Below are 25,815 nucleotides of genomic sequence, written 5' to 3' on the forward strand. Positions count from 1 at the left end.
CCCGTTACGTGTCTGCTTGCACAGAAGCATGTCGCGATGTGAATCTCCCCATCCAATTCTTACTCGATGACACACATTTCGTGTGTTTTATGTGAGCAGTTCTGTTCGAACAGTTGGAGTAGAGAATATTGTAAGTTACTGCTAGCAAAACAATGCGAAATATGTAATTATTTTCGGTAATCTGGACACTTTTGGTAATCTGACACACCTTTGGTCCCATACCTGTCGGATTATCAAGGGACAACTGTATTTATTTAATCTTAAATGCTAATTTTATTTATAAAAATCATAGATAATTTTTTATTGTATTTATTTTCAGAAAACATTTAAAATACAAATTTAAAATGTGATTTAAAAATGCAATAATCTTCAACTGATTTGAATTCCATCAGAATCTAATATTATCGTGCAGATTACACTGAATTTGATTCAGAATTACATTCACATATGATATAAAATATGAAATTTGTTTTAAAGAAACTGTTGTGCTTTTTCTAATTCTACTCAGAGATCATCTGTTAATTACTTATACGATTTAAGAGAGGGAGAGGAGTTGCTAAAAGTACAGTATATCATTATACAGGATGGAAAGGGACATTTTCTATGCAGACTTTTTTAGTGGTATTAATTGCATACAAATCTGTTCCTGTAAACCTATTTACTAGAAAATATTTGTATAACTTGTTTAAGCCATTTATTCAATGTCAGGGGAGTCTGAAAACTATTTTACACATAAAGGGGAGAGGTGCCAAAGTACGTCATTATACATAACTGGAGGGAGGGGGTCAGAAATGGCTTATAAACTGTATTCATAATTAATGGACAACCCCACTTAACAGTGAAAATTATTAACTATTTATTGGTACCCATTTTCTTTTCTGCATATTCTCCCATACAACTTGGCAAAAAACAATTATTCTGTTTTGATAACTGCCAAGTTGGAAGAACTATACATTATATTGAGTGCAATGACTGCTACCACAATTCACATCATCACATCAATACCCGAGCAGCATTGGGGCAGTGCTATTTTAACATATTGCAATTTTGCCCACTAGACTGGTGATTGACATTCCTGTTCTATCTATTCACATCATTTCCCAATACAATGTGCAACTGTTGTGAATGACTGACTATTCATGTGATTTCATACACTCATATCAATGACCATAACATATATAATTGAATATATATTATATATCAGTTATCAATTAATTACTTATTCAGTATATATAATTGAAAAAATAGTACTGAGCTAATTCTGCAATAAATATAAGAATTATATATGTATTTTATAAATATAGGCTGTATAAATATATATATATACATAAGAATTAATTTAGTATTATTTGTTAAAAATCTGTTTTTGATACTAATAAAAAGTGATCCAATTTTATGATAATTTTGAAACAAAATATTGATAAGAATTTTTTTTAATATTCAAATATGAATTAATTATAATTTTAATAAGTTGGGGTAATATTTTGATATTAGTACTGCCGATAGAGAAGATGGTTCCATAATGCCACTTATCCGAGCTGGTTTTAACAGGGTAAAGAAATATTATTATTATTTCAATTTTAAATTAATTCTTATTAACTGTTTTTAAATATTTTCAATTGGACATTTAAATTCATTTTTGTAGTTTATCTTTTATTAACATTTTTTTGTAACTATATTTTCATTTTTAATTATAGTGGCTTCTTGAAAGTTGCAATCTTGGGTTCTGTTTAAATGAGCTTATACAATTAGAACATAATGAGATTGTCATGCAGTTGAAATTGAGAGCAGCTCAAGCACTTTTTACTGCCTTAGATAATTGTCGAGATGGAATAATCATTACTAGTGCCAATCATGATGTACAGGTAAATATTTAATTTTAATATATATATATATTTAAATTATCATATATATATATATATGCATTTGCTTTTTAATTCAATGTTGATCTAAAGCAGTAGAAAAGTTCTGCATAATTGATTTTACTGGAATGAATTACTATTGTTAATGACATTATCATTGCAGATAGCTAATATTTTCTGAAAGAAAATTACTTATTATAATAGTTTTGTCTATTTTTCATCAGAAATACTGTACTGGCAGATAACATAAAAAGTGGTCTATAACCAGCAGTTGCTCACTAAAAACAATATATTCAGTCACCATATATGTGTTCCAGCAGTGATTTGTTTAGCAAAAGAGCACTGATAATAGTTATTATTAAATTTTCAGTAATATTTTTCAAAATTACTAATTTTAATTTGATTATGAAATTGAAAATAAGATAAAACATTCACTGATAAATAATAGCACCTTAATAGTGAAACATTTATGTTCAAAACAAATGTTTCTAATTTGTTTAACAAGTTATTCTCAGGTTACATTTAAGAATATAATAAAAGAATAATTTAAGAAATTTGAATGGGAAGTTTGAAAAAAGGAGCAAATTATAAATGAAACATTTACAACTGATAAAGTAAAGAATTACAATAAATACATAAGTACAATAAAATTACTATAAATTATTAATTTTATAGAAAAATTAAAACTATAATGAACAAAAACATCTATAATTCTTGAAAGTTGAATCTCCAAGACAAGACAAGAGAATTAGTCTCTGATGTCTAGACAATTTTTTATTAATTTATGCCTGTAAATAGTATATAAGCATAATTCCATATTGTAGTATATTATACAAAATTTCAAAGATTCCATCTCTTTCAGTCTTAAATGCTTGATGTATACATGATTTCTATTTCTAATACAGATAGTCATTGATTCTGAACTTACTGGATACATTGGTAAACTTTTTTCTAGAAGATTACAAAATCACAGATGTGATGAATGCATTGAGAGAACATGGCTCTGGCTTTGTTTATTAAGTTTGACAGTTTTGTTGTGCATTGAAGTAAAGCTAAAGTAATTAGCTTTACTTCAATATGACTTTCCATAGAAACATACTGATATGCTGCAATTTAGCACATTATTTAAGATCAAAATTAACATCTTGATAAACAATCTGCTTTGAATTTGTAATCAATGGAGAAATACTTGTAAATATTCATTTATACAGTAAACAAACTGTGTTTAGTTTTTTGCCAAAGAATTCTGTTATATGGGATTGGCAAAGATGTGTCAGTCTTGACTTTGTCAGTTCCTTTTCTATTTCTCCCCTAATCTCAAACATGTTCACATTAGTTTGGCAATGTGCAAATGCATAATGTTAAAGTTCTTTAATATTTATAAGGACAGACTGATAGTTTGGTGCTTTCTGTTCCTCTACTGCTGGTTCCATATCATCATCTATTGTCTTACTTGATGCAGCATCATTTCCATATGTTTTTGCAATAATATTTTTGAGAGTACTCTGAATCATCACTGGAATAGCTTCTAGATGCCTCTAGAATTGTATTGAAGCTATTCCCATCAAGTGCATGTATCTGTGAGACATTTAACTNTGGAGGGGGATCAAAAGGCAGTGTGATGGATTTTGTTGTTGGTTGAATGGTCTTGTGTTATGGTGGTTGTGTGTTTGAGAAAGTATTGTGAACATCATCTATTGTCTTACTTGATGCAGCATCATTTCCATATGTTTTTGCAATAATATTTTTGAGAGTACTCTGAATCATCACTGGAATAGCTTCTAGATGCCTCTAGAATTGTATAGAAGCTATTCCCATCAAGTGCATGTATCTGTGAGACATTTAACTAACTAAAGTATCAACCTGGTGATCAGTTTCCAAGATCTGTAGGAATTTTGTCATGATGACAATGAGCCAATATATTGGATTTCTAGCTTGTAAAGGTTAAGTGACCTTGAACTGTAATAGCTTGCATACCTTCTGTGATGCAACTTTGTGTGTGAATATGGACACTGTGATCTTATTCTTGAACCCCCTTTTCTTCAAACACCACCCTTTACAATAACAATCACCATGTAGTGTCATTTATTGGCCAAGCAAGCAAGTTTTACTCTCATTAGTTGTCATTTAGTGTCCAACTCAAAGTTGCTATCAGGAAGTGTTTAAGATAGAGAGTGTGAAAATATGATATAGAAACATAACCAAACAATAGCCTAAATAACCAGACTATAACACCACTAATTTAATGATTAATACTAAGTAATTTGCTACTAGAGGTAGATGTTAGGCACTATCTCTTAACTAAATTAATAATTATAATTTTAATAATTTATTAAATAATTTAGAACCATCTGGAAGATATGATAAGCAGTAAGAGACATCCAAGATACATGATAGTGAAGTGTCTAGATTAGGGAGATAGAAATTTATTATAATGTCAATAACAAATATTTTTATTTTAATTTTTTCATCAGTAAAAAAGCTTTGTGATAAAAATGAGTAACTAATTTAAAAATAAAATGAAACCTTAGAGCTTCCTTGGGGATTAAGAAAAGGTCAATGATGACAAAGGGGACATGTGCCTGAAGTGCCCCAATGTATGGATGCCCTTGGTGTCCAGATTAGAGGTGAGGTGTCCAATTTTTGAGGTTTTACTGAACTTTTCATAAATTTGTTCAGATTTTATAGGAATAATTAGAAATTTTCTATTTAAAATTTAGCAAAAAATTTTAAAATTCTCCTTATTCATTCCTTCAAATTTTTTAATAATTAGATGGATATCTTTATTTGATGCAAAGTGAAAGAAATAGATTCTATATAAATTAGAATTAGAGAAATGTAAGAACATTTTATTTGCTATTGAAGGATGATACTTTTGTATAAGTGGGATAAAATTTTAATATAACTTTTATTATCTTAATAGTATAAGTATTTACGGAGACTATCCTCAAAATAACTATCTTCTGCAGCTATATACTTCTGCCAACATTCATGGCATTATTAAAACAGTTTTGCAATTCATGTTACATTATTCCTTAAGAGCAAACATCACAGAACTTTTCACCTCTGCTGATTTAAATCTTTGACCTTTCAGTAAAGTTTACATTTTGGCAATGTAAACTCTACTGAAAGGTCAAAGATTTACATGAAAGAAATCTTTGACCTTTTAGAGTAAGGTTTAGAGTAAGGAGGCTTGGAAGTATAGTTATTTGGTGTTTTATCTGATACTTATTAACTAGGAGTGCAGTCAGGGCATTGTGGTGATGCTGTAGGATCACTTACACCACATTCACCATATCAAATATTCAGAATTTAAAATGTGAAAACATTTTAAAAACCATTTGAAAATAATTTACACTATGTCATTTTCATCATCAGTTCTCTTATATAAAATGAATGGTTGCAGATGATTTGCAATGTTTTATAACTTTAAATCATGTAAATAACTTTAAAATCCTGCAAATTGACATATTAACAAATTACTTCAAATGATATTTTTACTAGGATAAATTTAAACATTCATTAAAATAGCCAAAATTCAGAAAAAATGTAATTTAAAAATTAGACATTCCTGTTCTTGAGGGCTGAATTGATCTAAAGCATTCTACAGATTCATTCTATTTCACATTTACATTAACATTGCATTTTTAACTTTTGTTTTCTACAGAATACAAATGAAGTCTTTTTTTCTAATTGGTTAACAATGATATTTTATGCTCTGAGTAAAATACATCTTTTACCATTTTATAATTCTCCAATTGTTTGATCTCTTACAAAAGTTTTTGCTTTGTTACAAAAGATTTAGTTTTCCTTTTCAAGGATGTTTACAAGGCTCTTTAATGTTCATAATATTCTCTAGTTTACTGATTTTATATTTAATTCTAATAGTATAACTTTAAGTATATTGGAGTTATTGCTTTGAATGAAATAAAATAAAATTTACATTTCTTCTTTAATTTCAAACTTTATTATTTTTTTGTTTTTTAGTTTTTAAACCGATCTTCAGAAAAGTTATTAGGATTTACTGCAGATGAAATAATTGGTAAAAGTACTCAGGAAATATACAAATCAGACTCTACAAAAGCAGATGTTATTGAAAACATTAATATGCAAATAACAAAAGGAAAAGTAAGAATTTTAATGTTTTAATATTAAACTGTTTATCATTTTATTTTATTTCATTTTCATTTTATAAAAGGAATGGGAAGGAAAATTATTACATAAAAGGAAATCTGGAGAAAATATGCCATTATGGAGTCGAATTTCACCTGTAGAAATAACTACTGGGTTGGTAATTTTATAAATTATACATATAACATTAATATGATATTAAAAATTTTTTTAATATAATTATTATGAAAAATTATTTGAAAAATTTTATTTAATAAAATATCAGTAAAATTAGTTTTGAATCTGATAAGATGAGATAAGATGAAGAGTTTTATAGCTTTTGTTAAGAGAGATAAATTTATAAGTTAAGAGATCATGGAAGGATAATATGGTTCAAACATATCTAAAGGTTTGCTTCTGTGGAAGGAATACAGAATATGGAGATAGGTGGCTGTCCATAAATTATGTCCACATTTTTCTTGAAATTTTTACTCTCCCTCCCCCATTGTCCTAGTTTATCCAAGTTTCTATAAACCTCTCCCCTATTTGGACATCCAACAAAAGTCAATTCCCAAAATTTTTACTACTTTATGAATAATAAAATGTATAAACTATAAAATTTAATGAAATAAAATAGACATCCATTGAAGTTCAAACCCCCCTTGTCTGACTTTGTCCGACTTGTCATGACGACTTCACACCCTTCCAGTATGGATGCCATTTATGGATAGACCTCAATGCTTGTTATAAAAAGCTGTTATTTTAGCTCATATACTAAAATAAGCTTTGTATATAAGAATTTGTACAATTGAATTAAATTTTCTGTAAATTTATTTACTGGCATGTAATCTATCTTTTTATAATCTGTTGATTAGAGAAAATTATTTACTCTGGAGAAGAAATCTTGATATTTTACCAATATAAATGATTTAAATTTTTCTGCCAACAATCAAGTTTTCTCATAGAAAGTTGTATAATTTTATCATCAAATTTTTATCTAAATAAACAAATGGATCATGACTTGCTATAACATCTCAATAATATGTTTGCTGCATGTATGAGGAAAACATTTTAAATTTGTCATTCTCTATCTTAAGATATGATTTTAGTTTCATGATAGTTTTGACAAGTAGATTTAGATATACAGTTACTTTTTTTTTTTTTACTCTTTCTGCCCTAGGAACACTAAAAGAGTTCAAAAAATAGGCACACAGTGACATTTTTTTTGGAACCCTTTTAGTGTTCCTAGGATAGTGATGCCAGTGACCTCATTTAATTCATGCTTGACGACAGAATTTCCCTTAAGTTGCATTTTTAAATATTTTGGCTATATTTTAAACTTACTTCATTAAATTTAAACCTTAAGAAAAGATAGCTGCATTGTGTCACTTCTACGATTAAAATCAAAAAATATTTTTTATAGTGTCTGTGTGATGTTCTATTATCCAATCACAAGTAATGATCTAATGAGCTTGTTATTTAAAATGTATTATTGTGCATCAATTATGCTTCAACAGGTAGTATAGGCTACTTAATTTGTAGAAACATTATCTATTCTTCTTGAATTTCTTGAAATCTGCATTCTTCTCAATTCTTCAATCTCTGCTTTCTCATAGAAAGTAGTCCATCGTGCTTGGTTGGGGATTTCTAGTATTTTTATATTCAGTAAAATTACTATTTTTTATATTTTATATTTCTTTTGTATCTTTTGCATATATAATTTTATAATAATTTTTCATAAATAAAAACTCACATATTCATATGCATATTTCTTTAGTTTTTTAGATCATATCGTGTATGTGAAAGAATATCCCTATATTTTCGATAAATCTCTTGCATCTGATTCAGGTTGGTTTATCTTATTTACTTTCAAATGTAATTACTTTATGCTATGAGAGAATTTTGTATTAATAATGTTTAAAAATTAAAAATGTTAGTGCAATAAATTAAATTTAAAAATGAGTTTATAAATTTCATTGAAAATAAATATAAAACATCGTATTTGCCAAATATTACATGTCAGTTTTGAAAATTTACACCAAAATAGTATAATGTTTTATTTGTGAAATAAAGAATATAAAAATTCTCTTTTATAAAAATAAGAAAGGCTGGAATGTATTAGAAAAATTACAAAATTAAAGACTAAACTCAAAGTACATTTTGATCTTTTCTATACATTCATTCACAACTATAGAAGAACTGTTTATACAGTTGTGTAGAAAGAGAAGAGCCTCAAATAAAAGTTGGCTTCACTAGTGTTAATTATATTCTAATGATTGTGAATGGATATGTAGAAAACTTCAAAATATGTTTTGCATTTAGTCTTCAATTTTGTAATTTTTCTAATGTAAAAATTCTTTGTTATTTCTGTGTTATGTGTATAGACTTAGGCAAATTTTAATTATCAAGTAATGTAGATTTTTATTTATATTTTAATCTATTAATTTCATAAAATTCTTCTCTTGAACAACATCTTTACAAGTATTCATTGACTACACTTGTTATTCAATCAATGAGATTGTTATAAGAGCAATCACTGTTCATATTATTTATATCTCAATTTACAAGTTCAAATTATTGCATATTATTATTTTATCAAATAACTATCTTTATTAAAGTTTTATTATAATGGATTTTTAATATTTTAAATGATTCTTTTAGTATTTCTATTATAATAGCATAAGAGGGCGGTTTTTCAATCTCCGATGGTCCATAAAACAAAGACAAGTGTAAATAACAAAATGAATTTATTATCAAAAGTTAGGTAAAAACATGGTTACTTTTCGACATAATCACCATGAAGATTGGGGCATTTGTCATATCTGTGGATGAGCTTTGTAATCCCCTCTTCATAGAATGTTGCCACCAGTGACTTGAGATAGGCCTTAATTTAATTAACTTTGTTTTGAAGATCTTCATTAATCTCAAACCTCTGCTCTCCTAGCCATGTTTTCAGTTTAGGAAAGAGGTGGAAGTCTTCAAATATTAAAGGTGTGAAGACTTTCACCTTTCAGACTTCCACCCAGCTTGGAACTTTTTAAACACCCAGTGTATAGCCCCGATTTAGCGCCGAGCAACTTCCACCTGTTTCCTGAACAGAAAACATGGCTAGGAGGGCAGAGGTTCGAGACTAATGACAATCTTCATAACAACGTTAAACGTTAAGGCCCATCTCAAGTTATTGGTGGCAACATTCTATGAAGAGAGGATTGCAAAACTTGTCCACAGATATGACAAATGCCCCAATCTTCACGGTGATTATGTCAAAAAGTAACCATGTTTTTACCTAACTTTTGGTAATAAATTCATTTTGTTATTTACACTTGTCTTTATTATATAGACCATCAGAAGTTGAAAAACATCCTACATATTATCATATTTTGGAATCACATGTTTGTTAATTTTTAATATAATGTATAGATATTATGTTAGACTTGATGTTGCTTGTCGGAGATTAGTAAAAACTGGTTGGACTCGGTTATGTAACAAAGAAACAAAGAATACACAAAGATTACACTGTCTTGACTCACGGAAGGTCAGNAATACTTATTTTTCATTTTATACTTATGAATATTTTCTTGAATAGCAGGTATGAATCGACGACAATCATTTGCTAGATTTCATGCTATGACAATAGAAGCACCTATAACAAAGGTAAGTTAGTTAATAATTTTTTTAATGTAATCAAAAATAATTTTTCATAAATAAAAACTCACATATTCATATGCATATTTCTTTAGTTTTTTAGATCATATCGTGTATGTGAAAGAATATCCCTATATTTTCGATAAATCTCTTGCATCTGATTCAGGTTGGTTTATCTTATTTACTTTCAAATGTAATTACTTTATGCTATGAGAGAATTTTGTATTAATAATGTTTAAAAATTAAAAATGTTAGTGCAATAAATTAAATTTAAAAATGAGTTTATAAATTTCATTGAAAATAAATATAAAACATCGTATTTGCCAAATATTACATGTCAGTTTTGAAAATTTACACCAAAATAGTATAATGTTTTATTTGTGAAATAAAGAATATAAAAATTCTCTTTTATAAAAATAAGAAAGGCTGGAATGTATTAGAAAAATTACAAAATTAAAGACTAAACTCAAAGTACATTTTGATCTTTTCTATACATTCATTCACAACTATAGAAGAACTGTTTATACAGTTGTGTAGAAAGAGAAGAGCCTCAAATAAAAGTTGGCTTCACTAGTGTTAATTATATTCTAATGATTGTGAATGGATATGTAGAAAACTTCAAAATATGTTTTGCATTTAGTCTTCAATTTTGTAATTTTTCTAATGTAAAAATTCTTTGTTATTTCTGTGTTATGTGTATAGACTTAGGCAAATTTTAATTATCAAGTAATGTAGATTTTTATTTATATTTTAATCTATTAATTTCATAAAATTCTTCTCTTGAACAACATCTTTACAAGTATTCGTTGACTACACTTGTTATTCAATCAATGAGATTGTTATAAGAGCAATCACTGTTCATATTATTTATATCTCAATTTACAAGTTCAAATTATTGCATATTATTATTTTATCAAATAACTATCTTTATTAAAGTTTTATTATAATGGATTTTTAATATTTTAAATGATTCTTTTAGTATTTCTATTATAATAGCATAAGAGGGCGGTTTTTCAATCTCCGATGGTCCATAAAACAAAGACAAGTGTAAATAACAAAATGAATTTATTATCAAAAGTTAGGTAAAAACATGGTTACTTTTCGACATAATCACCATGAAGATTGGGGCATTTGTCATATCTGTGGATGAGCTTTGTAATCCCCTCTTCATAGAATGTTGCCACCAGTGACTTGAGATAGGCCTTAATTTAATTAACTTTGTTTTGAAGATCTTCATTAATCTCAAACCTCTGCTCTCCTAGCCATGTTTTCAGTTTAGGAAAGAGGTGGAAGTCTTCGAATATTAAAGGTGTGAAGACTTTCACCTTTCAGACTTCCACCCAGCTTGGAACTTTTTAAACACCCAGTGTATAGCCCCGATTTAGCGCCGAGCAACTTCCACCTGTTTCCTGAACAGAAAACATGGCTAGGAGGGCAGAGGTTCGAGACTAATGACAATCTTCATAACAACGTTAAACGTTAAGGCCCATCTCAAGTTATTGGTGGCAACATTCTATGAAGAGAGGATTGCAAAACTTGTCCACAGATATGACAATGCCCCAATCTTCACGGTGATTATGTCAAAAAGTAACCATGTTTTTACCTAACTTTTGGTAATAAATTCATTTTGTTATTTACACTTGTCTTTATTATATAGACCATCAGAAGTTGAAAAACATCCTACATATTATCATATTTTGGAATCACATGTTTGTTAATTTTTAATATAATGTATAGATATTATGTTAGACTTGATGTTGCTTGTCGGAGATTAGTAAAAACTGGTTGGACTCGGTTATGTAACAAAGAAACAAAGAATACACAAAGATTACACTGTCTTGACTCATGGAAGGTCAGTGTTGAAAAGGAGAAAGTGAAACAAGGTCACCATCTCTAACGGCTCCCCAAGGGGTCAACAGTGCTACCAACCTTTTATTATGTAATGGGAAAATGTTTACAAAATATCACCACAACACAATGCGTTGTACGTAACGATGTCATGTAGCATTTAACAATAATTTCAATCATTGATTCCAAGAATTACATAGATTATTATGAATTTTTGAATTAACATAAGTTAAAAATTGGCTGATAGTTTTAAAATATAAATATATATATTCATATATTGAAGATACAAAATTGTCTTTATCTTTCGTTGTTTATAATCATCATTTATAATGTAATAAGAGTTTAATTTATTTAATTTTTTAATACATAGTTATAACTGATTTAATTTTTTAGATACTGTATTTCCTCAATTAAATCCTGGGATTCAATAAACCCCAGGAATAAAGGTTCTGTTAAAAATAAACTTTAATCTCAAATAAACCTTGGGTTTAAAATGTGGGAAATATGTTGAAGAACTGAACTGTACAGGGTAGTATAGTTTAAAGTGACAGGTATAGACTTTAAACAAAAACTCTGTTGCTTTAAATTTAAGCTGTGTGACTGTAGACAATTTCAATCAAAGCATCTGAGATGATTTCTGATCTCGGAGTTTCAGGTCCTGAATAAGGAGGTATGAGTATTTCTCTTCTGAGTCTGTGAAATATTATTTTGGGTTTGGCTTTCAAAGTATTGTACTGTACATATCAGTCAAGGAAGACCTAGATCAGTGTTGTCTACCTGTGTAAGAATATCTCCTTCAAGGATATCCATATCACAATGCAAATGTGTTCAGTCCGTAGATATGCCAGGGATTGTGAATTGTGATTTGAGCTGCAAAACCATAGTACTGGTTTGGTTTTTCCAGAATGGAGGGGGATCAAAAGGCAGTGTGATGGATTTTGTTGTTGGTTGAATGGTCTTGTGTTATGGTGGTTGTGTGTTTGAGAAAGTATTGTGAACATTCCTACTTGTAAAAGCAATTTGGCAGTTCTAGCAAAGCAAAAGTCATGGTGTTCAAAGTTTGGATCAGTAATTATTGTGGTCATCCTCTCAATAATTTTAGCAAGTATCTTTGTGGTTCAAGAGGCAGTGATGGAATGCCAAAAATTACATCTGGTCTGGAACCAATTAAACTACTCACTGAAAAAAAAACTATGTCCAATCAAATCAAGTATACACAAAAGATAGACTCTATGAAATGTGCTATTATTATTCAGTGCACCAAGAGAAGATGGTCTTTGTCTAAAGAATATTACAATAAAACAATCATCAACAATACATTATTTTCATGAGTTTTAATGAGACAGTTTCAATTACTTTGTATTAATTTTCTGTGAATTAATATTTTATTCTCTGGCATTATATATTATTTAACATTGTTATTTCAGTCACTGATTATCTATTATTTATATTTATTTGTTATGAATATTCTTGGCACTAAAGACAAGATTACCTTTTATGAGATAACTCATAGTGTCTGTTAAGAGATTGCCAACTACAACTATAACTTATATTTAGCAGCCAACATGTTAGTAATTTAAATAAGATGAATATGAATGCTATCCATTTTCTGGAAAATTTTAAAATATAAATTTAAACAGTTGTGTAAGTACTGTACATATTAAGTGAAAATTTTATACTGGAATAGGAATTGTATCCCTAATAAAAATATACCTTTAAATATTGAAAAATTTTAAATATTTCCATCTTTATCTATAATTTCGTGAATTTTTCTTTCTAGAAATGCTTCCATTTTCATGTGCTGCTGTAAAAACATTAAGAAAGGCATCTTGTGATGTTCGTTCACTCTGCAGTGAAGGTATTATATGTGGACAAATTATTTTGTTTCATTTATGACATCTGTGTAATTCACTACAGAATTAGCAAGTATGAATTATAAAAACTTGTTCTTATTTTTATAATTTTTTTGGCATTTTATAGTTATGATTAAATCAAAGAAGAATTCAGTAACAATTTATAATGAATCAAATTTTAATTCTTTCAAGTAGAAATGTAAAATACTTTTAAAATTTAAATACAAAAAATTGAAATTTTTAAATAGTAAAAAATTTATTAAAACAAGTTCATATTATCATGATTTGTTTTATTATATTGTTTATATATATAAATATTAGAGTTTTANATATATTAATACAAAAATATATTTTTATTACAAATTTTATTTGTATTATTTTTAGTGATAATAATAACTATAAATTAAAATTTTGCAAAGTGTTTATTAGTGACTGAAAGAATTTAATGCAATCATTTACAGATCTTTAATCAATTAAATTAAATATAATAAACTTAAGCATGTGTTTGTTTTTTATCTGGAGTTTCTGTGGTTCTGTCATAATTAGCTATTATCTCCTTCAAAGATCTGTCGTACAATGGAAAACTACTTTTTAAAAAAGAGTCATTTTTTTTTTGTTTTCAACAGACATGCATTTTGGGCTATGACATTATCAGTTTGTTGTAGAAAACCATATATTGATGTGTGCATAAACTAAATAAATATATAAAAAACATAATACAGTAATTCTTAAAAAACTAAATATGTAACTTACTTGGTTGATGTTTACAATATTTTTTATGAAAAAGAAGAGTACATTACAAACTTAAGCATCTTATTTTATATGAAGAAAATTATTTAAATTGTAACTTAATGAAAATTAGTTTTCCTGTTACAATAAGATTAATTAAACAATGAAATGTGTGAGAGTTTACCAATAGCTAAATTTTGTGATTAAATAATAAAAAAATATAAATGTAATAACCATAACTAAGCTTTTATTTGATAATTTGAATTTATTATAATAGTATGATTAAATTTTTAATGATTAATTTCTGGTTATTTTAGATAACTAAAAATGAGTTATGAATATAACCAAAAATTTATTATTAAAATTTAAAGTGATAAAAACTTAAACAATTCATTGTTTGCAATACTTTTGTTAGACTTGAAATAAAATTAATGCTTTATTTATCTTAAACAAGATGCTATTTTGCATAAGTTTCATATCTGATTTAAAAATAGGAACTCTATGAAGGATGTAAACATCTATCCAGGTGGAGGCATAGACTCAGATTAAAACCTCTTACTTGCAAAGATAAAATGAGATTAAAGAAGATCACAAAGAGGAAAAATACAATAGAGAAATGGGATTTAGAAAATTTGAAAAGGAATAGTGAAATTTAAAAGTTTAAATTAGTATCTGAAGAAAAATTCAAAGAAATAGATGAAAGGCATGCTGAAGGACCAAATGAACTGTGGATATCAATGAAGGAAAAGATTTGTGCCACAGCAGAAGAATGGGTAGGAAAGAAAAAGGTCAAGGAAGTCATAAACTCTGGGTTACAGAGGAAATGGTAAATAAAATGAATGAAAGAAGAAGGTGGAAGATGTGAACTCTGAAGAAGGAAGATGAAAATACAGAGAACTGAACAATAAGTTAAGAAGGGTGATTGAGCAAGCCAAAAAAGAGTAGCTTGAAAAAAAATGTGAACAAATTGAAAGTCTGGAGAGGTCAAAAGATTTGAACTGATGTATGATAAAGTTAAGAATGCCTTCTGGTTCAGAAGGTCTAAGAGAGTAATTATTAGTGACAAAAATCGAGATTATAAATGTCTTTCCTTTCATTACCTGTGTGTGTAGCAATGATTTGTGTTATATAAACTTTTGTATTTATATTGTGTAGCAACGCTTCATATCATATAACCATTATATTATTTTTTATAATAAATAAACGGCCATGACGTGGTGTCTTTTATCAAGCCCGCCACTTTTTGGTTCGGTATGACTTGAAACAGATCAAAGTAGTCGTGTATGATTTTTTAAACTTACTTGTAAGGTATCCTACTCATTATCTGTGAACACATAACTTGCAACAGTGATATATTCAACAATAAATAAGGAGAAGATCTTGCACAGATGACACAAATACATAAGTGAAGTTGATAAAGATGAAAAAGGAGCACCAATCTTGATGGAAGAGGTTATGAGTACAGTAGAAGGATTGAGAAACAGAAAATCAGAAGGTATTGATAGCGTCCCTATAGAATTCATTAAGAATATGGGTGAAAATGGAATTAAGAAAATTGTCAGGCTTTGCAATGTGATTCAGGCACATTGCCTGATGATTTTCTTAGGAATATTTTAATTTGCATTCCAAAGAAAGATAAAATAACAATTAGCTTGATCTCCCATACCTCAAAAATCCTTTTAAGAATATCAGAGAAACGTCTTTATGGAAAATGGAAACCATTCATAAGGGAAGAACAGTTTGGGTTCAGAAAGGGAAAAGGCACTAGAAAAGCGATAGGAATGCTGAGAACCATAGGAGAATGATACATTGAAAAAGGAAAGGGAATGTTGCTCTGTTTTATAGATCTTGAGAAGGCATTTGACAAAATTGACTAGAAAAGGTTAATGGATATTTTGAGGAAGAAAGTAGATTGGAAGGATGGGAGATTAATACTAAACTTGCACAAATATCAGTAGTTAAAGTGGATGGTCAATACAGTGAGGAAATCAATTGAAAGGAGTGTTAGGCAGCAGTGTTACCTATCACTGCATATTTTCAACATGTACTTGGAAGAAATGATTATGGAATATCTAGAGGAAGAGGAAGGTATTATAATTGGGGGATGGCTGATTCAGTGCCTAAGGTATGCTGATGATATGGCAATTCTGGCAGAGAGCAAGGATAAAATGAGAAAGATCCTGATTGGACTAGAGAAGGGGGTGTGCAGCCTTCAAAATGAAAATTAATATTAACAAAACCAAAGTGCTATGGATTGGAGAAAGGGAAAGAAAGGTCAACATCCATATATATGGTGATAAAGTGGAACAAGTGAATGGGTCTAGATATCTGGGTGCCTGGCTTGACTCCAGAAGTGGAAAAGAAATCAAGAGGAGAATAGTGAAAGAGGCATTTAGCAAAATGAAAACAATTTTGTGTGAACTTTTGAAATTAGAATTGAGAAAAGAGCTGGTCAAATGCTACATCTGGAGTGTTTTCCTCTATGGTGCCGAAACTTGGACCTTGAGATAATGCGACATCAGAAGAATAGAGGTCCTAGAGATATGACTATGGAGAAGAAGACAGAAAATTATATGGACCAATAAGATGAGAAATGAGGAAGTCCTAAGAAGAATGGGTGAAAAAATGAGCATATTAGAGACAATAAAGAGGCAAAAAGCTAATTGTATGGGACACAAGATTCAAGAGGAAGACTTATGGAAGGAATGATTGCAGGCAAAAAGAAATGAGGGAAAAGAAGAATTAAAATGATGAATGATAAAATGTTAATAAATGACAAATAACCCTTCAAATGTTCTTTAATTAAGTAAATTGTCACCAATCTTTCTAGTATATGTGTGGGGGATTTTTCCTTATATACAAGAGGTTTCAAAGTAGTGCCCGGTTTGTGTGCATTAGTGAATGCAAGTAGCTTGGGGTGTCTGGTGAGGAGACCACCACCCTGTCTAAGTTCAAGCATTTAACTAGTGTGGTATGTGTGAAAGTGATCACATGTGACTGTAGTTTATCCACAAAATTTTTATTAGCAGGTTCACAAAACACATCTGTGGTATACTGCTTTATATATGCCATATAGGTTTCCTTCTTTAACAGCATTAATGCATTAGACTTATCTGCTTTCAATATATGAAATGGTTCTCCGAAAGCCATTTCTTGCTCCTCCATACATTGGACCAAACACCCCTTTCACTTGTGTATCCATTGCTCTTAATCTGAATGCAGCTTTCCATCAGTATAGTTCTTTGTGGCACTTGTCCATTCCAGCTACAAGCTTTTCAATCTCTGGATATGTTTCAAACTAGGCTTACAAGATTTGACTTCAAACTTCAGGCCTCTTTTAACAGGCAGAAAAAGAAAGGTGGTGGAGAAATATCGTCCATACAGATCAATAGCAGGTGCTAACATCCATCTTCAGTTTTTGCTTTAATAGTATCCATCACAGTTTTTGTTTTTTTGTATTTGTACATTAATTTGTAGGCCAAACCTTCTTGCATGGGTGTTTTTGATCATTAAAGATTCCAGATTCTTTTCAAACATATTGTTCTCCAACATAATCAAGCTGCTGAGTTTAGAGTAAGAACCCAATGTGTTATTCTAAATGTTTTACCATGTCTTGCACTGCACATTGACTGATTCCAACTGACTGATTCCAAAATGTTCTGCAATTTTTTAGAAATATTTTTATTAAAAAACTATTGTTTTGGTAGATTCTGAGTTAAATGATTTGTAAAATATTGGTATAAAATGATGTTTTTAATTTTTACAAAATTATTCTAAATTTTAGATATTAATACTTATTTTTCATTTTATACTTATGAATATTTTCTTGAATAGCAGGTATGAATCGACGACAATCATTTGCTAGATTTCATGCTATGACAATAGAAGCACCTATAACAAAGGTAAGTTAGTTAATAATTTTTTTAATGTAATCAAAATAAAATATAGTAGGCCCTTGACTTAACAGATCCCAAGTTATTCATTGACTTAACAGTATTGCATATTAATTCTTATGTACTGTATACATAGTATTTTTCTTAAAATTGTTTTCTTGGTTTGGTTATACCTACCTAACCTTCAAGAGGTCAGATTTGGTCCACTCAAAGATCTTGCATAGAGAGTTTGGTTTCAGAGTTTGTTTCACAAAAGAGTCAAATTTTTCAAGGTTAACTTGTAAAATAGAGAGCACAAGGAAGGCAAGAGGGTCAGTTTGTGGCTTGTGCATGAGGTGAGAGAAAGAACTCAGGAAAGGAGCATGTAGCCATCTGTTCCTGGAGTGTAAGGGTGAACTCCAAACTTCTGAACTGTGGGAGAGGATTGTAGAAAATCCTTGGAGAAACTTATGATGAAGCTTGTTAATTACTGATCAGAGTGCTATCTCCTGAGTAAAATTCTGAGTGAATGACAAATTCTCTTTCACACTGATCTGGGAATGTGCATGTGGTACTGCATCTAGCTTGACCGGTTACAATGTCTGACTTAATTAAGGACTGATAGTTTGGTAGTATGAGTCAATCATTGAACCAAGGAGAGAAGGTTGTTTCATCATAAAGGAATTACTTTGTGGACCTCACAACTATGAGTATCATAAGAATTCTACAGAGCCTGGGCACCTTTGTTCTTGTCTAGCCTCCATCTTGAATACTTCTTGTCCTCTATCTTAATCTCTCAACCCTGTTAGTTGTAAGTTTAGTTATAAGATTAATTTTAAGGATTTAATTTAGATAACTTTTCTTCTGTGTATTGTAAAAATCATTAATATCTCAGTTTTGTATGTTTTGTGGTATATTTAAAATTGTACCTGTTCTGCTGACATTCAGATATCGTGGGTAACTGCTGGAATATTATCCTAGAGTTGGCATCTGTTAAAGTATTTGCTGTGAAGAAAATTCAATGCACAATTAAACATTTTTAAAAATCTAATCTATGGCATTGTTTGTTTCTTTTTTGTGTGTTTGCCTTCATGGTCCAATGGTTACACATCTAATTTTACAATACAGTTTAAAAATATAAATTTTAAGACAAAAGTTATTGCTTAAATAGAAATATCTATGCAATGATTGTTTCTTTATTATTTAAAAATATCCAGGCAATTCTTTTATTTATAAATTGACATTTTTGACAAATGCATTTTCTTCAATTTCTTTTAATATTGGGTTGTTCGGAAAGTAAGTTCGTTTTTTTTTTTTCCGTGGGAAAAACCACAATATTTTTATAATAAATAAATATTTTATTGAATTATATATCGACCATTTTGGTCAAATACCTGTTGTCATTGTTTCTGGTAGTAAAATGATTTCACATTCATAAAAATTTTGATTGTTGCTTACAAAAAACTGATCCAAGTGATTTTTGACATTGTCATTTCAAGTAAATGTCTTACAGTTAAAAAAAATTTGTATAGACTGGAACAAGAAATAATCTGAGTGTGCTCGATCTGGCGAATATGGTTGGTGTGATAGCACGTCCCGTCTAAATTATAACAGTTTCTGACGAGTTACCAAACTTGTGTGAAATTTGGCATTATCATGAAAACACTACACCTGTTTTGTTGATCAATTCTGGCCACCTTTTCTGTTTGATGATATCACTCAATTTGTTTACTTGATGGCAGTACACTTTCGAATCAATTGTTAAATTGTCTGGTAAAAGCTCCAAAAAAGAAAATTTCCTTAAAATCCCACCAAAGAAAGCATATCTCTTTAAGAACATGTGGAACCCATATATCAAGCTTTGAAACGAAACTCAATTTGTTTCAAGTAATCATAAACAGTTCAGTTTGACAAATTTAATCTCTTAGTGATTTCACGTGTTGTTATTCGGCAGTTTGCTTCAATCAGTACCTTTATTTTGTTTTCATTGGCTTCAACAGGCCATCCAGAACGTGGTGGATCTTCAATATTGAAATTGCCAGAATGAAATTTTGTAAACCAGTTTGGCACTGTTGTTCTGTCAATACATCTTCTCCATACACATCATACAATTTTTTCTCGCTTGAACAGCATTCTTACCTTTTTGGTAATAAAAGAGCAAAATATGCCAAAAATTCTGCTTTCGATCTTCTGTATTTGATGGGACACAAAAAATAAAGAATTTCACAAAATTTTTTACAAATAAGCGTTAAAATGCTAACTGTCAAAATATATAATGATAATATGGTTTAGAATGAAAATGGCAGGAAAAATACAACTAATCCATCTAGTGGTAAAAAAAATGAAATTACTTTCCGAACAACCCAATAGAATAAAATATTTAAAATGTTGACAGCCAGACCTTTGAAGTTATGAATAAATGAAAATATAAAGATACATGTGTAAAATGTATATAAAAAAATAAAAAAATATAAGAACAAATAATAATAGTTGAGTATGAGCATTACCCCCAATGTGCATACTGTTAGTTCATATAATGTCACTTGGCATATATTTCAAAAAAGACTCTCCACACCATGTAGGACTATTAGAGCATAAGCTCTCACCTCATTCTGCTGGACCAAGGTTAGAGTCTGAGATGGCCTAATCTATAAAATGATATATGTGGAGGTATTATACATCTATAAAACACTACTACCAGTATTACTTATTACAGTATCTTCTATTTTTTATAATTTTAAGCATTAAGTGATCCACTGGTTCACAGGTAGTTAAGTTGTTGTTATATCTTGTTATATCTGTTTTGTTTGTTTTTATTATATTCTAGAATTAAATATACTTTCAACAATATAGATCATATTAGAATAAATGTGATATATATTTACTAAATAGATTTGAGTAAATGAATTATATAGTAAGATAAAATATACTTTATTACATTTTAGATATATTAGCTTCTTATAAAATATAAATTTTTATTCCTAGGTAATTAATATGCTTTTGGCAACTCAAGAAAATAGTCCAATATTTGTTGCACAAGCTCTTGATAGAGCATTAGATATATTGAGAAGCACAGAATTGTATTCACCACAATTCCCTGGTCTTCAACAAGTTCGTGCAGAAGATCAAATTACTTCTGATCTTGTAACAGGATTAGTCACAGTATGTAGTATGTTGTAAAACTATATTAAAAATTTTTTATTAGTGAGGCAATTATTTTATATTAAACTATTTATTTAAATATTATCTCTGCATTAATTTCTGTTTTTTTTTTTAATTTCAATAATAGGGGCAAAAAACATACAGAAGATTTTCACATGAAGTAGCCCTTAAAGGTATTTATATTATTATTTAAAATATTTTAAGAATTTAAAAAAATAAAATGATAGTATTTTAGTGTAAGTTTTAAAAGTTTTCTGTACATCCTTTATAATAACTAAACAATAGAGATAGGCAGTTGAATAAAATAAAAAATTAATTTATTTGTTTAGCTACTTTTTTAATATTATAAAAAAATTCATATATTTACTATAGGATTATCAGCACCACCAACAACAATGGCCACAAGTGCTGCTCTACCTAATTTGACAACAGCACCAATTGAAGTAAGAAATATATTAGAAAAAGAAGCTGAATGGAATTTTGATATTCTTTCTCTGGAAAGAATTACTGAGAAAAGGTAATATATTAATTTGTATTTCATAAATTTGTGAAATTATTAAAGACTAGCTGATGTACTCAGCAAGGCTTGACATTCTGACAAAACTTGCTAATAATATACTGAGCAATGTAAACAGTAATCATGGTTTGAATTATAATAGATATTTGGTATTATTTTAGGTAAAAGAATTATTTTAATTGATAAATACAATTAATTATAAATTAGTTACATTATCAATATTAAGTAAAATTTTGAAAATAGAATCATGAAATTGTTATATCACTAACAATTTTATGTAATTATGAACACAGAGGGTAAGAAAATGGTTTTGTTGAAGAGAAATTTGATAATTTCTTATTTAGATTTGTTTTATTATCTATTGCTTCCAAATCAAACAACTTTATCCTGATTAATAAAAAGTCTGAATATATTTTCACATTTTTTACTAATTATATAAGTATAATTTACAGCAGTGTTTCTCAACTTCTAACGAATCGTCGCCCCCTTCAACGTGGTATCGCCCCTTCAATAAAACCATTACCTATTATCGCCCCCTTCACTTTAAAATTCCAATGCCGAGGACCAAGACTAACGCCAAAGTCGTACTGCATTGAATAGACTAGTGACTAGTATAATGTTATTTGTTTAATTATTGTACGATATAATGAATAAAATATCTAATTATTCTTAATATAATGTTTTACTATATCGCCCAGAAAATTGTTTTTCGCCCCCCAAAATGTAAATTATTACTAATCGCCCCCTCAACATGGAAAAACGCCCACATGGGGGCGATATCGCCCCCGTTGAGAAACACTGATTTACAGGGTGAGTCATGTAACCTGAAACAGTAAAATATCTCAAAAACAGTGTTGCAAAGGAAAATGTTTAAAATAATATTTGTTTATTTTGAAGGGGAAAGGAAACAAGCATACATATTTTTTTTATTTTGACAATGTGTCAAAAGTCAACTTGTTATTTTCAAATGGAAACATATTTTTTATAGCAGCATTTTATTCTATGTGAAACAACAAATAACTTTTGTCTGAAACATTTTTTTTTCTGTTTAATGCTTAGCTTTCACAACATTTCAATTTTAAAAGAAGGTCAACAAAATTTCCCTTTTCAAAGTTAAAAGCAATTTTTATTGCTAAAACATAACAAATCAATTGTTATGAAGAAATTAATCTAACAAGTGCTGGAAAACTTGAATTTACAAGTTTATTGTAAATTCAGGTCTTCTAACAACAATGGTAATTCATCAATGAGAAAATTGTGGTATTTCTTACCATTTGGACAAGAAAAGCAGACCATGTGAGCTAAGCATGATGGCTGTCCAGTACATTATTCAGATGCTGCTTGACAAGCATTACATCGATGTTACCCAATTTAAGACTACTTGACTTTTTTATGGGGATATCTAAAAGGAAAGGTATACCAAGATGTATCTACATCCCAGAAAATATGCAGGAACAAATATGAAATGCTTGCAAAAATATTCCTCAAGAAACATTTTTAACTTGTCTCCAATCTTACCTTGAATGTATTGAAAAATGGTAATGAGGTTAAAGGCAATCCTTTGAACACTTGTTAGATTAATTTCTTCATTACAATTGATTTGTTGTGTTTTAGAAATAAAAAATTGCTTTTCACTTTGAAAAGAGAAATTTCGTTGACCTTCTTTTACAATTGAAATGTTGTGCAATAAACAGAAAAAGTTTCGGAAGAAACTAAGCAATAAAAAGAAAAGTTTCAGACGAAAGTTATTTATTGTTTCATGTAGATTTTAATGCCACTATAAAACATAAACATAAACTTTAAAAATATATTAGCCAGGATGTCCTTCATATGCCTTTAGGATTAACAATTTCACTAGCGGAGGGACAACAGATGAACAGACACTTCTATAGTTATGTCTGATGAAGAATTATTTTTTTGTGAATTTTTTAACATATAGGTTTCCATTTGAAAATAACAAGTTGACCTTTGACACATCAAACACATTTGTCAAAACAATTGTCAAAATAAAAAATATGCATACTTGTTTCCTTTCTCCCTTCAAAACAAACAATTATTATTTTAAACATTTCCCTCTGCAATACTTTGTTTTTGAGATATCTTACTGTTTCAGGTTACATGACTCAACCTGTACAGATACTGAATTAAGACTTAAATTGTTTTATTAATCTACTATTTCTGAAATGGAAATAACTGGAAATGAAGTTAAAAATTAATTACATTAAATTTTAGACCACTCATATGGCTTGGAATGGCAATTTTTACTCGATTCAATGTATATTCTACATTGGGATGTGATGAGAAAGTTATAAGAAACTGGCTTTCTTTAATTGAAGCTAATTATCATGATAATCCTTATCATAATTCTACACATGCAGCTGATGTTCTTCAAGCTACAGCATATTTTCTACAAAAACCAAGATTAAAGGTAAATTTAATAAATTAAATAAGTAAATTTATTAGTTTTTTTATATGCAAAACAATTGAATATTAATTCTTATTTTAAAAACTTCTAAAATGTATAAATTAAATTCGATACAATTAAAAATGTTATATTTAATATTTTCAATGAATTCAATTTATATATATAATTAACCAGGAAATTATCAAAAGAAATGAAATTTTTTATATCAGATTATATAAACCATAAGAAAGTGCATGAAAAATTTATTTTATTTTATATGTTTTACTGATGATTGTCTTAAAAAGTATACAATGTATTTTTAACAAATGAATATATGCTATTTATTCAGTTTACCATTTTATTTTCAGAGTTAAAAAATGTTTTTATCTTAAATAGTTTATATGTTGAATATGTCAATAAATAAAAGCAGCTAGAATTTTGGATTCATCTATCTATCTTCAGAACTTAAAACAGAAAATACACACAATTAAATGCCCTAATAATAAAAAAATAATAAGTAAAATATATAAATATTGTAGAATAAAATGAAAATTGTGTGAAGATAGAGCCAATCTTTTTGTAACACAAAGTCTTTAATTCGCTCACCAAATACAGGATTCTTTTCGGGATGCCAGCCGATATCTCTCCCTAGAATGGATACACAAGAATAATCAGACTACAATTTATACAAAATCTATTCCCAATTATAATTACATGGCACAGTTCTTTCTTTTGGTCACTGAATAAGTTTTCTTATCAAATTAAATATATACATATATTTCTTACAAAACTAAGTACTTAAGACTATATCTAGTTAAGGGAAAAAAGGATTAATTTGAAATACGATGAACCAGGACAGAGGATAGGAAAGGGGTACCCAAAAATCTGTATCAATGGTTCCATTGTAGTGGGGTGAATCACCAAAACTCCTTCCCGGGCAAATGGATTGACAGTCCTTTCATTAGACTCTCTTCCTCACTTAAATCCAAGATATTGATTATATATCCAAGTACTATCATGTGTGAGACAACCAAGGGTCACTGGGACGATCCCTAATGACCACTTACACGGCACAGTCCACAAAAACTGGTCTTGGATTCGTTGTATGGCTTAGGAGGGCAAATCGAGTGGGAAGTGTGTTGGTAAGCCGGCAGACATCCTTTCAATGACAGGCGACAGGTTTAACAAAATAACAAAGCATTTATTTAATAACTAATCCTAATTACAATAGTGATAATAATATAGAGGTTAAATGTGAGTTAACTATACAAAGGGTCACTCTTAACAGCTCTAACGGCTATTCTGAGAGAGAGTTCTCAAAGCTCTAAATAAAAATACCTCTATGAAGAAATGAATGGTGTGCGTTGAATGGGTTGTAGAAATCTTAGTCGGCGCAGGAACTGTAGTATGGTGATAAGTATGGAAGTTCGAAGTTGTGGTCCGTCATATGTCGATGTCTTCTCCTTTTGGTCCTTTTCCTCCGGTGTATGGAGACAAGATGCACACATTAATAAGTATAACTTCTTTTGGATCGCCCTTAGTTTCCGGGGGCTCAAGCTTTTATATCATTGTCATGGGAAATCTAACACATGATCGACTTTTGCTGGCAATGACAGTGCATTCCTGCCACTTAAGTGTCAACTTTCCCACCTAATTGTGAAAACAAACGGTGACCTTTGATCTAATTCTCACCAAGAGTGTTTTTTTCTATCAGAGTTGTTTACAAATTTTTTTTTCTGACAACTACATAAAAATTGCAGATCTCACACATGGTTCAATCTTTAATTTTTCCTCTCACAGCCTTTGTCTTCTC

General features: G+C 29.1%; 1 protein-coding gene across 4 annotated transcripts in view; it reads left to right on the top strand.

Moving 5' to 3' along the window:
* Positions 1-25,815, top strand: part of LOC111640203 (high affinity cAMP-specific and IBMX-insensitive 3',5'-cyclic phosphodiesterase 8B-like) — an 86,790-nt gene that overhangs the window by 36,560 nt on the left and 24,415 nt on the right. For 3 of the 4 annotated variants that reach the window (XR_002759234.1, XM_023386203.1, XM_023386205.1), the window contains exons 5-15: positions 1,495-1,552; positions 1,698-1,865; positions 5,850-5,990; positions 6,061-6,149; positions 7,750-7,820; positions 13,246-13,323; positions 17,882-17,949; positions 20,905-21,081; positions 21,209-21,254; positions 21,454-21,598; positions 23,831-24,026. Coding sequence is in view for 3 of the 4 variants with exons in the window: in XM_023386203.1 (XP_023241971.1) it covers positions 1,495-1,552; positions 1,698-1,865; positions 5,850-5,990; positions 6,061-6,149; positions 7,750-7,820; positions 13,246-13,323; positions 17,882-17,949; positions 20,905-21,081; positions 21,209-21,254; positions 21,454-21,598; positions 23,831-24,026 (1,237 nt within the window). In the remaining variant the exon portion in view is untranslated. The remainder of the gene's footprint in view (positions 1-1,494; positions 1,553-1,697; positions 1,866-5,849; positions 5,991-6,060; positions 6,150-7,749; positions 7,821-13,245; positions 13,324-17,881; positions 17,950-20,904; positions 21,082-21,208; positions 21,255-21,453; positions 21,599-23,830; positions 24,027-25,815) is intronic. The other variant, XM_023386204.1, reaches the window with a different exon arrangement.

The sequence above is a fragment of the Centruroides sculpturatus genome, unplaced genomic scaffold (genome assembly GCF_000671375.1).
Source record: "Centruroides sculpturatus isolate CEXI.00-Female unplaced genomic scaffold, Cexi_2.0 scaffold1403, whole genome shotgun sequence".
Classification (NCBI taxonomy): Eukaryota; Metazoa; Arthropoda; class Arachnida; order Scorpiones; family Buthidae; genus Centruroides; species Centruroides sculpturatus.